Source organism: Rhinichthys klamathensis, unplaced genomic scaffold, assembly GCF_029890125.1.
Source record: "Rhinichthys klamathensis goyatoka isolate OS25496 unplaced genomic scaffold, OSU_Roscu_1.1 h1tg000372l_1, whole genome shotgun sequence".
Classification (NCBI taxonomy): Eukaryota; Metazoa; Chordata; class Actinopteri; order Cypriniformes; family Leuciscidae; genus Rhinichthys; species Rhinichthys klamathensis.
Window position 1 is genome coordinate 2,107,184 of NW_026606879.1, and position 13,901 is coordinate 2,121,084.

General features: G+C 37.8%; 2 protein-coding genes across 2 annotated transcripts; one reads left to right on the forward strand and one right to left on the reverse strand.

The window, feature by feature from the left end:
* Window positions 1-441: 441 nt before the first annotated feature.
* LOC130069595 (gap junction gamma-1 protein-like) lies at window positions 442-10,259 on the forward strand. The gene is made up of 3 exons (XM_056233548.1): window positions 442-550; window positions 3,134-4,328; window positions 9,510-10,259. The coding sequence occupies exons 2-3, from the start codon at window positions 3,164-3,166 to the stop codon at window positions 9,521-9,523; spliced, it is 1,179 nt and encodes a 392-aa protein (XP_056089523.1). The 5' UTR covers window positions 442-550; window positions 3,134-3,163; the 3' UTR covers window positions 9,524-10,259.
* A 1,645-nt stretch (window positions 10,260-11,904) lies between these two features.
* inha (inhibin subunit alpha) lies at window positions 11,905-13,680 on the reverse strand. Its single transcript, XM_056233550.1, has 2 exons — window positions 13,341-13,680; window positions 11,905-12,825 (listed from the first exon to the last, which is right to left on the reverse strand). The coding sequence occupies exons 1-2, from the start codon at window positions 13,648-13,650 to the stop codon at window positions 12,092-12,094; spliced, it is 1,044 nt and encodes a 347-aa protein (XP_056089525.1). The 5' UTR covers window positions 13,651-13,680; the 3' UTR covers window positions 11,905-12,091.
* Window positions 13,681-13,901: the final 221 nt, after the last annotated feature.

A 13,901-nucleotide genomic window follows, 5' to 3' on the forward strand; every position in this document is an offset into this window, starting at 1 on the left:
AGACAGAGAGACAAAGGCAAATGGTCACATGAAAGACACGATGCTACATAATTTATTTATTATGTACTATTTTACATTTAATTATTTTAAATAACTTTATTTTATAGTGAGAACACTTTATTACCTTTGTTGAAATTGTATAGGCTATAGCAAGTTAATAAATTCCCCTTTCTCTAATTTCAATTCAACTTCCATGTGGTCAATTCAGTTAATTTTCCTCAAACAATGCATTTTTAATCCTTACGAATTGTATGTTATTATAATTATTATTTTTACAGTGGAGACTGGATGGGATTTTGTCGGGAATCAAATGAGCTCAGGTTTCAGATTTAAAGACCTAAGTGTGGGTGTAGTCAGAGGTGAAACCTGCTTTGGATGGATGTTCACGTGGTGTGGGTTGAGTTCCAAACAGTGTTTGGGTTAACGTGAAAAAAGTGGGTGGAAGTTAATTGAGAGACGAGTGTCACGCTGTGTCGGGTTATGGTTAAACGCACAAGCATTGTCCAACAGCTGAGGAGAGGATAGCCTACTAATCACTTGATAGTCGAAGGTATGAGAATGTTTTTGTTGTTTCTTACCTTGTTTACAGTTTAATGGAGCTGCGGATTTCATTCCATTGATACAAAGTTTGCCGCGTTTAAAACTTAAAAGAAAGTTTGACCATCTCAGGTTGATTATACGTGGTAAATCCCGATTGTGGAATTTTTTTTTTAGTATAACCATTGGCACATGAAGCAGCAAATGTAATGACTCGAGTGTTTATTATATTAATAATGACATTATTGTAGTTTAGACATGAACTATGTTCTGAATGCATGGCTAGGTAAACTCCAACAAACGATAACGTGTATTATTATAGGCTACAATAATTTGTAGTTACATTATTTACTAGTAACGTATTTCATTGTAGCCTAATGAACGTGTGGCTTTTATTGACGTTTTTATTAATTAGCTATAATTTTTGCATTTTTTATACATCTGGTCTGTATCTGAATATTGCTTATACGTAATGTTATAATTTTAGCCTCCTTTAGAAATTAAGTTACCATGCAATAGGCTATTACTTGTCACTTTTTAATACATTTTGTAAGTGTTTTCCAATATGCTTGTGTAACGGAGTTTAAATTAATGATTCCATCCGCACAAACACACACAGTCACACTTGCACATGTGTTAGAGTAGTGTCAGTACTCTAAAGGTTTTATTAATTCACACCTTTTACCTCAAGTTAGAATAGTCAGACATCTACCTCAGCTGAGATTAAAGTCTTTATATTTTTGGGAATGTTATGATAGTCTTTTCTGAAAAGACTGTGATGATGAGTGATAGTCAGTTATGAGATTACTGCAGCAAAGTAGCTGCTGTTTTTTTAATGGCCTATCTGTGTCACAAGTCTACAGAAAAACTGAATCATTATTGTATTATGCCAACACGCCTCTACATCAGCGACACTCAGTGACTTCACTAAAGACAAGTGGATTTAAAATGGGAATTGTCTTAGTACATAACTTTTCACAACACATTCTTTAGCTATCTCTTGACCACAGAACCTCAGTCTTGGTTCTTTATGTCAGATAATGACCTGCCATGACTTGTCCTTTGCTTTGAAGCTCCAATAGGGTGAGGTCGCTGATGTTGGCAGGCAAGAGAAGCTATTCAGTCCATTTACATTTACAGGACATGACAAACATGAATTTAATGGTTTTCTCATGTTTGGAATACTGTCTTTTTTATATATATATATTATTGTTATATTGGTATATTTCATATTCAGTTATTATCATATGTAAAATCTTAACCTGTGGCTCACTTGTAATGCTGTGAAACGTATGTAATGTTTATGTACATCAAGCTGCGTGTTATTAAAATACGGTGAGAAACCTTAGACTCACAAGTTATTCAGTCTGTTCCTGAAATGCAGTCTGTTGGCAGTTAAATTAAGTTAAATAAAATCTTATATTTTTACCTGTATATTTTTTAAGAAATGTCTTTTATTATTACATCTTATCTTCTCCTGATTGTACTGTATGTGACAGAGCAAAAACACTGCAGGCCATTAATAGCTTTTATGAGTTAGCCTTGAATTATTTATTTTTTTCATTAAAATATTTATTCACAATCAAATTTTCTGGCTAGTGTATTTGTAATCCTTTTTATAGAAAAAAAAATGCACAAATGTGTGTTTTTTTTTTAGAAATGATGTTCGTATTAATATATGTGCACTGAATATGTATAAACTTGACACCGGACAGAGGTCGATTTTTTGCAACAGTGCTCTTGTTTCACTCAGACAAAGTTCTATATTCATAATAATCTATCTTTATCTGTAACTCCAAATGCTGCTAATGTGAGCATTTTACGTGGTTACACCACCTGACATTTTTAGAGTCATTATTTATATTCAGAAAAGTTTTGAAAATGTAGTGCTATTATAAGACCTTGATGTGTTTTAAACTACTTTTTTTTTTTTAAGTGAATCAAAAAATTGAATCAAAGTTGTCCTAAGGCAAGAACAGGTATTGTTCAAAATTCATGTATAACTTGGATGAAAGGTTTTGATCCACTTCAAATGTTGACTGCTGTATTTCCCTTAGGCTGAACATGAACCCATTAAGAGTGTGTGAGTGTGTGAACTTGTATAGTTTTCTTTGTGAGGATCAGTTTGTCTTTTAGACCATCCTAGTGAGGACAGAGTAAAGTGATGACCTTTTGGCCTTTAATTTTATTAAGAATAAGTTAGGGTTAGGGGCTAGGGATTGCATTATATCAATGATTGTCCTCTCAAAGATAGTCATACAAACGTATGCATGCATATGTATTGAACACTGACATCTGCTGGTGCTGTGACTAGTATTTCATCAACAAATGAAGCACTTCATTATGTCCAATAATGTAATGTGTTACAGTGTTAAACACATGCAATTAATAACATGCATTGGTTATTGCATTCATTCTCTTTTTTTTTTTTTTTTACTCAAACATGTTCACCATATTGTGCTGGACTTTTATTTCATGTCATCTGCAAAACATTGTTTCTGATACTTCTGTTAGCCACAACTGAGGCCATTTACTGTAATGGTTGTCCCAATTTAAATGCCTCTATGATTCTACTACCTCCTCCTATCTTCTGCAGATCTGACAGGTCTCCTGTGTTGGTGGCAACATGAGTTGGACCTTCTTGACGCGTTTGCTTGACGAGATCTCCAACCATTCCACTTTTGTGGGAAAGATCTGGCTCACTCTCCTCATCATCTTCCGAATTGTCTTGACAGTGGTGGGCGGTGAGACCATCTATCATGATGAACAGAGCAAGTTTGTGTGCAACACTTTACAGCCCGGTTGTGATAATGTATGCTATGATGCTTTTGCCCCTCTATCACACGTTCGATTCTGGGTTTTTCAAATTATTATGATCACCACACCATCCATTATGTACCTCGGCTTTGCCATGCACAAAATTGCTCGCATAGCTGATGACGAATACCGACCACATAAACGCAAACTGCTGTCTATGGTTCATCGTGGAGTGAGCCATGACTATGACGAGGCTGACCAGATGGGTGAGGAAGTTCCCATGATCATGGAGGAGATTGAGCCATCTGAGAAGGATAGTAAAGTGGTATCTACAGCCAAGTCTGCTGCTGAATCTGACATTCCAGCTACGAAGCATGATGGCCGCCGTCGCATCAAGAGAGACGGTCTTATGAAAGTATATGTGTTACAATTAGTCTCTCGTGTTGCCTTTGAGATAGCCTTCCTTTTTGGCCAGTATGTTCTGTATGGTTTTGAAGTTGCACCATCATACATTTGCACTCGGAGCCCTTGCCCACACACGGTGGACTGCTTTGTCTCACGTCCCACTGAAAAGACAATCTTCCTGATCATCATGTATGTTGTCAGTATACTTTGCCTTGTGCTGACTGTGCTGGAAATCCTTCATCTGGGAATTGGTGGCATAAGGGACGGTCTCCGCAGTCGATCAACACGGAGGTTTCCCGTACATAGGCCATCAACATCCACCATCTGTCATCGCCTTGCCAATGCCCCACCGGGATATCAGGCTGCCCTGAAAAAGGACTCATCTGGTAAGCTTAAGGCTGAGTTCCTGGGAGACTCAGGACGGGAGTCACTGGGTGATGACAACACTAGTCGTGATCTAGACCGTCTACGGAGACACCTGAAAATGGCACAGCAACATCTGGACAAGGCATACCACTCTGAGGAAGTAGGGCCTTCACATAGCAGCGGTCCAGATGCTAACAGCATTGCAGTTGAGCAAAACCGACTTAACCAAGCACAGGAGGCCTATGTCAGCACTGAGGAGAAAGGTTTGTTTTGGGCTACACTTCATTCTTCCACATACATTTTTTTAAATGACCTCCTACTAAGGCTCAATCCCAATTCACCCCTTGGCCCTACCCCTCCGTTTTGCGCGTTCACGTTAAGGGGTAGGGTGTCCCAATTCTTGTTTAGATCGAGGGGTAGGGCTACATAGCCCTCGAAACGGAGATTTTTCAGAGGCACACTCCAAACGGAGGACTTCGAGAAAGTTTGCAGAATACATCGCGAATCACCGGCGAGATGGCTTCACAAACGGTTAAACATTTAAATTTAGCGCCAGATGACACCACCGTGCACTTTATTTACTCTTATAATAATGATATAGTCATTTAAATTAAGAAATTGTATAATAAATTACCTTTCCGAAACAGAAAAGACATACATTTCGAGGAAGGAACGTTATAAGCATCATGTTTCCTCAAAGTTAAGAGCAGCTGCGCTGATTGTCAGTCGTTGTCATGGAGAAATCCTGTAAAAACTCCGTAACGGCAGAGCCATCGCCGACGACTGATGCCGTGTATCGGGTTCATGAAGGGTTGTTCCATTTCGTAGGGGAATATTTCAACCCCTTGGCCCTTGTAACTCTGTTTTAAGGGCCAAGGGGTACACTCGAAAACAAGGGGTAGGGCCAAGGGGTGAATTGGGATTGAGCCTTACTCTCCAAATGTGGGTAAAAATGCAATGCTATGAACTCATTACGGTGCGGTCACATTTACCGTTGTTCTGTGAAATCTTGCAAGCAAAATCCATTAATTTCAAAAGGAATCTGTTATGAATCTGCTCACCGGAGGAGAAGCGCAGTGTTGCGTTGTATGTAGGACGAGGTATCGCAAAGTGGACGTGCACATTCTATCCGTTTGTGGTCAACAATATCGTTACGTTTAACCCTCTGGGGTTGTTCGGCCCAAATGGACCCGAAGCATTTAAATATATTTTTTTTTTTAAATCATAGCTTTATCGGAATGGTCCGAAATTTGGTGACTTTGTTGGTACTTGGTATATGAACACCCAAAAAAATTGGGGACAGGATTTGAATAGTCTAAGTGGTTGTAAAAAAAATATTCACACTCAGGACCTTCGGGTCCAAATGGACCCGCATAGGAAATGAATGGGAAATTGGCAAAAATGTGAAAATACAGAGTTTTTTTGTGCGTACAATCTACAAATCAGCCACGATCCAGAAAAAAAAGCACACAACAGTGAAGGGGTGAACCTTTAAAACATCAAGAGTGCAAAACAGACACATCCACACACACACACACACACAAACACACTTTTATACACATTCACACTAATAAATTCAGATTACATATGGGTTTTGAATTTTTAAAATGCTCAGTTTTTTTTTCCACCAGATGGCCTCCATCTCATTTCAAAAATTGCTTTCATGAGGCCTAGGCTTGACTCTAAAATGAAATACAGCTTTAAAAAAAAAAAAAAAAAATAATAATAATAATCTATTATATTCAATGGGGAAAAAATGGCTCATAATTATTGCATTAATATTAATTATAAATCATTTTTATTTTTGAAATTATCTCAAAACACCAAAAAAGAAAAGAAAAAATATTATAAAAAACAAGTAAAAAAAATAAATAATAATGATTTTTTTTTTTTTAAATATGAATCCTGCCCTTTGGGTCCATTTGGACCCGAACACCCCAAGTGTGACTGTTAAAGGAACAACCCCAGAGGGTTAAGGACATTATGATAACACCCAGTTCTGGCATGAAACTCTAGATGGCGCAGGCTGATAGGTCCTTAACTTATTTGGTAGCTTTGCATCATCATCTACATAGCGCAGCTGATTAGTTGCTGTTGCATCAGCAGCCAAGACCTGTTTAGCCAATGTTTTCATTAGCTATGCTGACGTGTGTAGGTGATTTGATGCAGCATCAGAGCACACTGTCTTTCTATATCGTCTCAACAGCTTTTCACTTATCAATTAGGTTATGTCAATGATACATCGAATGATTTAATTATGATACTTGCTCAGGTGGTTGTTGGGTTTTTATCTCTATCAGCTTGCAATGTATATCTATTGTTAATGAGAACATACAGGGCACATTTGTAGAGTTAAGCCATTCGGCATGGTAGCCCAGGCACACATAGTCATAGGCCACTACTGTGAAGACATTCAGCAAGGTATCCCAGTCACACATAGATATTAAAAACATGTGGTCTCATGGCTCTTAAAAGAAATAAAAAAGAATCTTGGTGTAGAAGATCTATTCTGCCAAGACCATTAACATTCTCATATCCATTACCGTGCCAATCTCTCCGAGAGTTGTCGACAGAATTAAGATTATGTCTGTACTGTTTGTTATGTTATGATTGTAGGCTAGTATCAATTAAATACAATCGTTGCTTACCTCAGTCACTGAACATTATACTGAATTACTGAATTAATTGGGAATCTCACCTGAAAATCCAGTAACATCAGCAATCTTCCTCCATGCAGCTGATTTCCGTATTTTGTCTTTAAAGAATGTGTGGTTCATGGCATATAATTCAGGGTATTTCCCAACTTCTTTGAGTTTTTCATTGTCCTTTTTGTTATCGTTATGCTACTCCAGGGATGGGCAATGTCAGTTGTCCTGCAGAGTTTAGCTCCAACCCTAATCAAACACGCCTGAACAAGCTAATCAATGTCTTTAGGATTACTAAGGTTACAGGCAGGTGAGGGTTTTTTTAAATATCAGGGCTGGAGCTAAACTCTGCAGGACAGCGGCCCTCCAGGACCGAATTTGCCCATCCCTGAGCTACACCATGCTATTTAAAGGAACACTCCGACTTTTTGAAACTTTAGCCTATTCACCTTATCCCCCAGCGTTAGATAAGTCCACACATACCTTTTTCATCTCCGTGCGTGCTGTAACTCTATCTGACAAACCCACCGCTAGCCTAGCTTAGCACAAAGACTGGATGTAAATGGTTGCAGCTAGCATACTAATCCAAATAAGTGACAAAATAGCGCAAACATTTTCCTATTTACATGTTGTGATTTGTATAGTCACAGAGTGTACAAAAAACAAAGTCACATGAGACCCAGACATATTTTAACCGTATAAATACTGGGAACTATATTCTCTGAAGGCGAAGCACTGCTACTTGGGCGGAGTGATAACCGCAGCACCTGAGACGCGCCGTGGTGAGGAGCAGAGAGCGCGTCTCAGGTGCTGCGGTTATCACTCCGCCCAAGTAGCAGTGCTTCGCCTTCAGATAATATAGTCGCCTTCAGAGAATATAGTTCCCAGTATTTATACGGTTAAAATATGTCTGTGTCTCATGTGACTTTGTTTTTTTGTACACTCTGTGACTATACAAATCACAACATGTAAATAGAAACATGTTTGCGTTATTTTGTCACTTATTTGGATTAGTATGCTAGCTGCAACCATTTACATCCAGTCTTTGTGCTAAGCTAGGCTAGCGGTGGGTGCGTCAAACAGACTTATAGCACGCACGGAGATGAAAAAGGTTATGTATGGACTTATCTAACTCTGGGGGATAAGGTGAATAGGCTAAAGTCCCAAAAAGTCGGAGTGTTCCTTTAAGTCAACTGAAGTGTCTTGTGACCTGGTACCTCCAGTAGGTGGCAGCACAGGACAGTGAACAGCTTTAGCACTGAGGTTAGTGTAATAACAAAGGGCACAAAAGGGCAAAATTAAAGATTATAAAGGGCTACGTTTATGTAAGCAATAAGGTACGAAAGGCCGTGCTGTATCGTGAATAAGTCACGGCTGAAGGGCGTTGTTAGGCACGACGCAAAGCGGACCCCTTCAGCAGTGACTTATACACGATACAGCTCTAGCCTTGAGTATCTTATTGCTTTTATAAAACGGTTACCACACAATACAAATATTAAAGCCGAAATATATGTTTCTATGCAACTTTCATGAAGTAAAATCACTAAAAGCCTTCCTTCCGTTGTAAAAAATAGTCCCTGACCGTAAACAGCAACAGAAGTTACATACATTATTTCTCCAATAGATGGAGACAAAGACTGTCTTAATGAGTCAGTCAGTCAGTATCTTGCAGTGCAGAGTGAAGTCAGTAACCTTAACCTATGTACATTAATGGTGGTTTGGGACAAATATATAATTTAATTTAATGAAAAAAATGTTAGTGTGTCGTGGCAGGATTTTGAACAGCCTCCTGAGGGGTATCGCTGCACTGCGGACAGACGTGTGGCACTGCCGGTGTGTCTGCACTCATAGAAAACAATGTGTTTGAATTTCTTTCACTTTGCATACCATCACTATCAGAGCAATTTTTTCAACCTCTTCTTACTCCCTAAATGTCTGATTAAATGCCATATCCAATACTTTTACGCATCACTATACAGTGATAGAAACATTGCAACATTCCCAGTAAACCCAAAGCTTTAAATGAGTGAAGTTCATGGGAATTTTATCATCATGAAATTATATGCTGAGGTATAATTTTGTCTTTATGACATGATATTTTGGGGTATGCATTTCAGATATTTTGGGGTATGCATTTCACTCATTATCAGACACGTTGGGAGTGAGAAAAGGTTGACTTTCTTTAAATGCATGTCAATAGTGGAGAGGCTTCAATACACTGAATTCAGTAAGCTGACTTTTGTGACGAAACGGTTGATCACTTTATGAATTGGCACCCTGTGGCTAATTTTTTTAACATGTTTGCCATTAAATATTCACTTTGAAATTAAGCTACATTTAAAACTAAATAAATGTTTTATAATAGAAGTTGATAGAAGAATTTTTCAACGGGTTGAATTTACTTTGTGTTAATGCTCTTTCATTTTTATGGTTTTCACAAACAATGATTGACTGCCATGATAAAACTGAATGTGATTCAGTAATTCATAATCAAATTTTATAATAAAAATATTTAAATCTGTGATTTTGATAATCTGGTTTATTTCTGATATTTTTGTTTTGGATAGTAGAAGTTCTGAATGTGCAATAACTCAGTGTATAGTAACCTGGTGAGTAAAAGTTAATTTCAAACCCTGTACATAAGATATGGATAATTATTTCTAGTCAAATATGGAGTGCATGTCATCAGAAATTGCCATGTTCTAATGTGATTTCTTTTTGTGCCTTGTTGCACTTTTTTTTTAAAATAATTGGTGGATATTTAATAAAATGTATATTTTTCTTTTTCTTTTTTTAAAGAGGCTCGTGCTTGAAGCATGTTTTCCTATTCAGCTGGCTCCCCATCAAAAACACACCAACTCCATGCTGAGATGCACATTTTGGAGGGCAGTCAGTGACCAGATTTTGTTTTTCCTGTTCTTCTGACTCTTCATCGAATGGACTAACTCAAGAATGAGATGCAAATAATGGAGAGCAGTTATTGACAACATTTTGTGTGTTCTCCTCTAATTGCATATTAGAAAAGTGTTATTTACAGTATTAAAACATAGCTGCCATATATAATGACAAGAAAAACACCAGTTCATAAAATGCACACTTACTGTACCATTATCTTCCAAGCAATATTTGCTCACATGGTTTTATAACAACAGCACAAGAAAAAAGATACATTCCCTGACGGTAATGTCGAAGATATTTTCATGATTGTTAATTATTGTCCATTTCAGCAAATCGGTATAAATTGAAGCCAAAAACAAACAAGTCTTCCTGTTCAGATCATTGCAATGAAAGAAAGATATATCCTTGTCTTAAAAAAAAAAGGTGGTTATGTGGTTTTTGGTTAAAGTCTGCCTGTGTTCTGATATTTTTGTAACATTGTCCAGTATGTAAATGTCTTAAGTTATGGGAGAGTGCTTTTCAAACAGAACTGACGTTGTATTTAGAACATATGAATAAATTGATTGCAATACATGTGCATTTGACCAGATTTTAAAACTACAAAGAACCTGGAAAATGCTTGAATTGTTTATTAAAAGGTTTCATGCTCTGTGTTAGTGTCTGTGGTTTACATGGGATTTTTTTTTTTAAACTGGACTTCAGATTTTGCAATGACATGATAGAGATGCACACTATTTGTGGATTTGTTGGTGATCCAAGTAATATTTAAAGGGATAGTTTAACCCAAAATGAAAATGCTATCATTTACTCACCCTCAAGTTGTTACAAACCTGTTTTAATTTCTTTATTTTGCTGAACATAAAGGATGATTATGTTAACGAATGTCTTTTTTTTATTTCTTTTTTTTATACTATGGAAGTTAATGGGGCCCATCCAGTGGTTGGTTACCCATATTCTTCTAAATATATTTTGTGTTCAGCAAAAGAAAGAAATGTTTTTAATGTTTGGGAGAATATGAGCAAATGATGACAGGATTTTAATTGTTGGGTAACTCCCTTTAACTGAAAGTTTTATATCTTTTATTTAGTTTTACAATACTAAATGAATAGTGTTTTGACAATATGTTTGAAATTATGTACACAAATGAGATGAAGGCTCTTTTTTACTGTTCAATCAATTCTGTTTTCCTTCATTTGTAAGTCACAATGCATACCTTCTGCTGAATTAATAAATATCAGAGGCCAAGAAATACCCGTTATTCTGTATTAATTGATCCCCTCTCATTTTGGCTGCCATGTTGAGATTATAGCCATGAAATCCAAATCAGGGACGCATAACACTGTTTAATGCCTCAATAAAATGAATGTGTCCTTAGTTTCTTAACTTCACCTATCTTCACATATCATTTTTATTATAATCAGAATGTTACAATTGTATGCAAAAATTCTGGCCTGGTAGGTCAAAGGTCTTACTCTTGAATTATTGTAGAGCCATTCTTTTTCACTGTGCCCTTGAGCAAACCTAAAATGCTTTATGGGACTATCCAAGTAGTTTGTAGCTTGTTTTAAAGCATCTGCTAAATAACCCATTATGCTTTAATGCAGCATTTCTCACCCTGGTCCTGGAGAACCCCCAACACTGCACGCTTTAGTTGCACATTTGACTTGAAGTAGTGCTGCGCAGACCCATCGGTGTATGACATCAAAGTACAGCGAGACTGATTGGAGAGCGGACGGCTCTGTATGATTTTGAACTGAATACATTTTCTGAATGTTCCGATCCAATCCAATCCGACTTCTGACCTGTAATGCTGCCTGAATCATAATCATACACTGTTCATTCGTTGGCCAGAGGAGAACTCTATTTTCTGTTTTGTTCTTCAGGTTAAAAATGAATAAAAAGAACTACATAATAATGACACGTCTCTTTTTCAAACATTTATTATTTATTGAAATATTATGTAATGTGTATTTTTTTAAATTAGTGCACAAGGTTAAGATTCTTTACTCTGTAAATGGCTGTTTAATTCAAGTATAGGTCTCTGCAGGACAGTAGTAGGAGTTACCAGATCAGGGGGCGAGGCCATAAACGGGCGTTTTCACCACGTTACCTGATTTCCCCACGTCACAGTGAGGGTAGGGTTTAGGGGTGGGGTCGGGTGAAGGGAATAAACACCCACCAGTTTGAAAACAAATTTATAAATGCCCACTTTTGTTTCCGCAGAGACCCCATACTTGTTTAATTTACTCGCATAAAGAAATTTTAAAAAGTTATAGAGCAATATTTTTGTTAATTTTTGTATCAACAAAGTTGTCATGTTAATGAAGGTTAAAATTTGATAAAGTTAAAGTTACAAGTAGAGGTTATCTATCTACAGTATCTTCTTAATCCACACAGCATTTAAAATAGCTGACTTGTGTTTGAAAAAACAACAACATTCTCACACCTTACAGATAATCTTAAAGCTAAACAACTGTAGAGTGTTAGATGCAGTTGCACTCTTCTGGTATGATGTTAGGTAGGGTCTCGTACTTGAATGAGTATCCCCCGTCTGAGGTGGTGGTGAAACGGAGGGACTTCATGCTCTCTGGAACAGGGGCGCAGCACTGGTTGATCCCGAGTAGCGTGGTAGTGCGCTCAGTGCTGGAACAGTTGCCATGGCAGTAGTAAAATGTGAAAGCTTTAGGATGAACAATCCAGTTGTTCCAGCCAAGGTCCTCGAAGGAGATTTCGATCTGTTTTTTTCTGCAATCTGCATCCTCAGAAGCAGGTCTCCTGAGATTTTCGATAGCAGCCGGTGACCAAGGGATTTTGGGCGCCCTGCGGGAGCGGTCAGGGCCGCTTGAGCGTGTGTGGAGGTGCAGAAAGGGGGTTTTATCTTCTGAATCATAGCAACTGCAGGATGGGCAACGGACCTGCAGCATGAAAGGGCCATCAGCCATGGCAATGTGGAGATGGGGAGCTAACTTATAGGTGGTCCAGCCATCAGGGCAGCGTTTGATTGGACTGTCAGATGCTTGGAGCAGCTCCTGGTAATGAGTAAGAATGAAAAGGGGTGCTGAGATGTTGCTAGAAGCGATGGTCTCTCCAGCATAGAACCAGAAGTGGGCAGAGGTGATGACGGAGTCCTGGCTGTCCATAGAGGGCTGAAAGTAGTAAGTAAAGTGACGGGATGCAGCATCTGAGGAGTGATCAGGCATATCCTTGCATGTAGACTCTGAAAGTTAATAAGAAAGGTCCGAATGTGTATCAAATGAAACAATGTCAACATGGCAAGATACCCCTGTTGCTTTAAAATGTGATTTAATGATTCCAGCTTTAGGCGGATCAATGTGTCCACGATAAAGAAAATCATACATTTTTCAATTAATGTTGGTTTCATATGTTTTTTAAAAAGCTTTTATACCATTTTAACAAGCATTTAAATCGTATGACTCTAAAAATGTCATGTGGTGTAGGCTAACTATCAAGTAAAAAGTTAAAACATATTTTCCTTCCACCTTATAGTGAACACCTCTTAACCATAAAAAAGTCCTATATTTAATTAGGTTTCGCACTAGTATTAACCTTGCCTTGTCTTTAAAAGAGTACACATTTCTGTGTTGCTTCACATCACATGATGATTTGACTGACAGAGTATTTGAAATATTTATGATATGATTATAATAATATTTAGTTATGTTATTCATGTTGAAGCTGTAATATTTCTCTAAGAAAGCTATTGGAGCTTACCTGAGCTTGGGAACAGAATAACCTGTGAAGACTCCTGATGGTGTCTTCTTCCTACTCTTGTCTCCCTAGTCATTCGTGAAGCTACATGCTGAGCAACTCTGTTCACCGCCTGCCTTGTTGGCAGCTGCAGCACTGGCAGAGGAGGCTCATCCATCTCCAAACCTTCTAGGATCCGTCTTTTCAGCCAGCCAAGCACCATGTCACGCGGTAATTCATCTCCTTGACAGGCCTGGACCAGTGGAGGTGAAAACAAAGCCCACAGCGTCAGGACACAAGCAAATGAAGACAAACAGCCGGTCCAGGTCAACATCCCTCAAAACTCAAAAGAGGATAAAGCAGACTAAATATGAAAAAAAAAAAACTATTTCAGGTAAAAGACAGAGAGAGAGCAGGAATCAAGCTCAGATAGGTTTAGTGTCTTCTCTCTTGATCTATGTTGTAGAAGGAGTCTGTAATAATTTGTTTTACACTTTAGCAAATGGAAACTATTTGTTTGGGTTCATGCTATCACTGTCTGGACAGGATAAAACAGCTTTTGAGATTACAATTCTTGGATACGGT

Coding starts and splice junctions, on each gene's coding strand:
- LOC130069595 (XM_056233548.1), top strand. CDS start 3,164: ATGAGTTGGACCTTCTTGACGCGTTTGCTTGACGAGATCTCCAACCAT.
- inha (XM_056233550.1), bottom strand. CDS start 13,650: ATGTTGACCTGGACCGGCTGTTTGTCTTCATTTGCTTGTGTCCTGACG. Junction 12,826..13,340: donor TATTCTGTTCCCAAGCTCAG/GTAAGCTCCAAT, acceptor ATTAACTTTCAG/AGTCTACATGCAAGGATATG.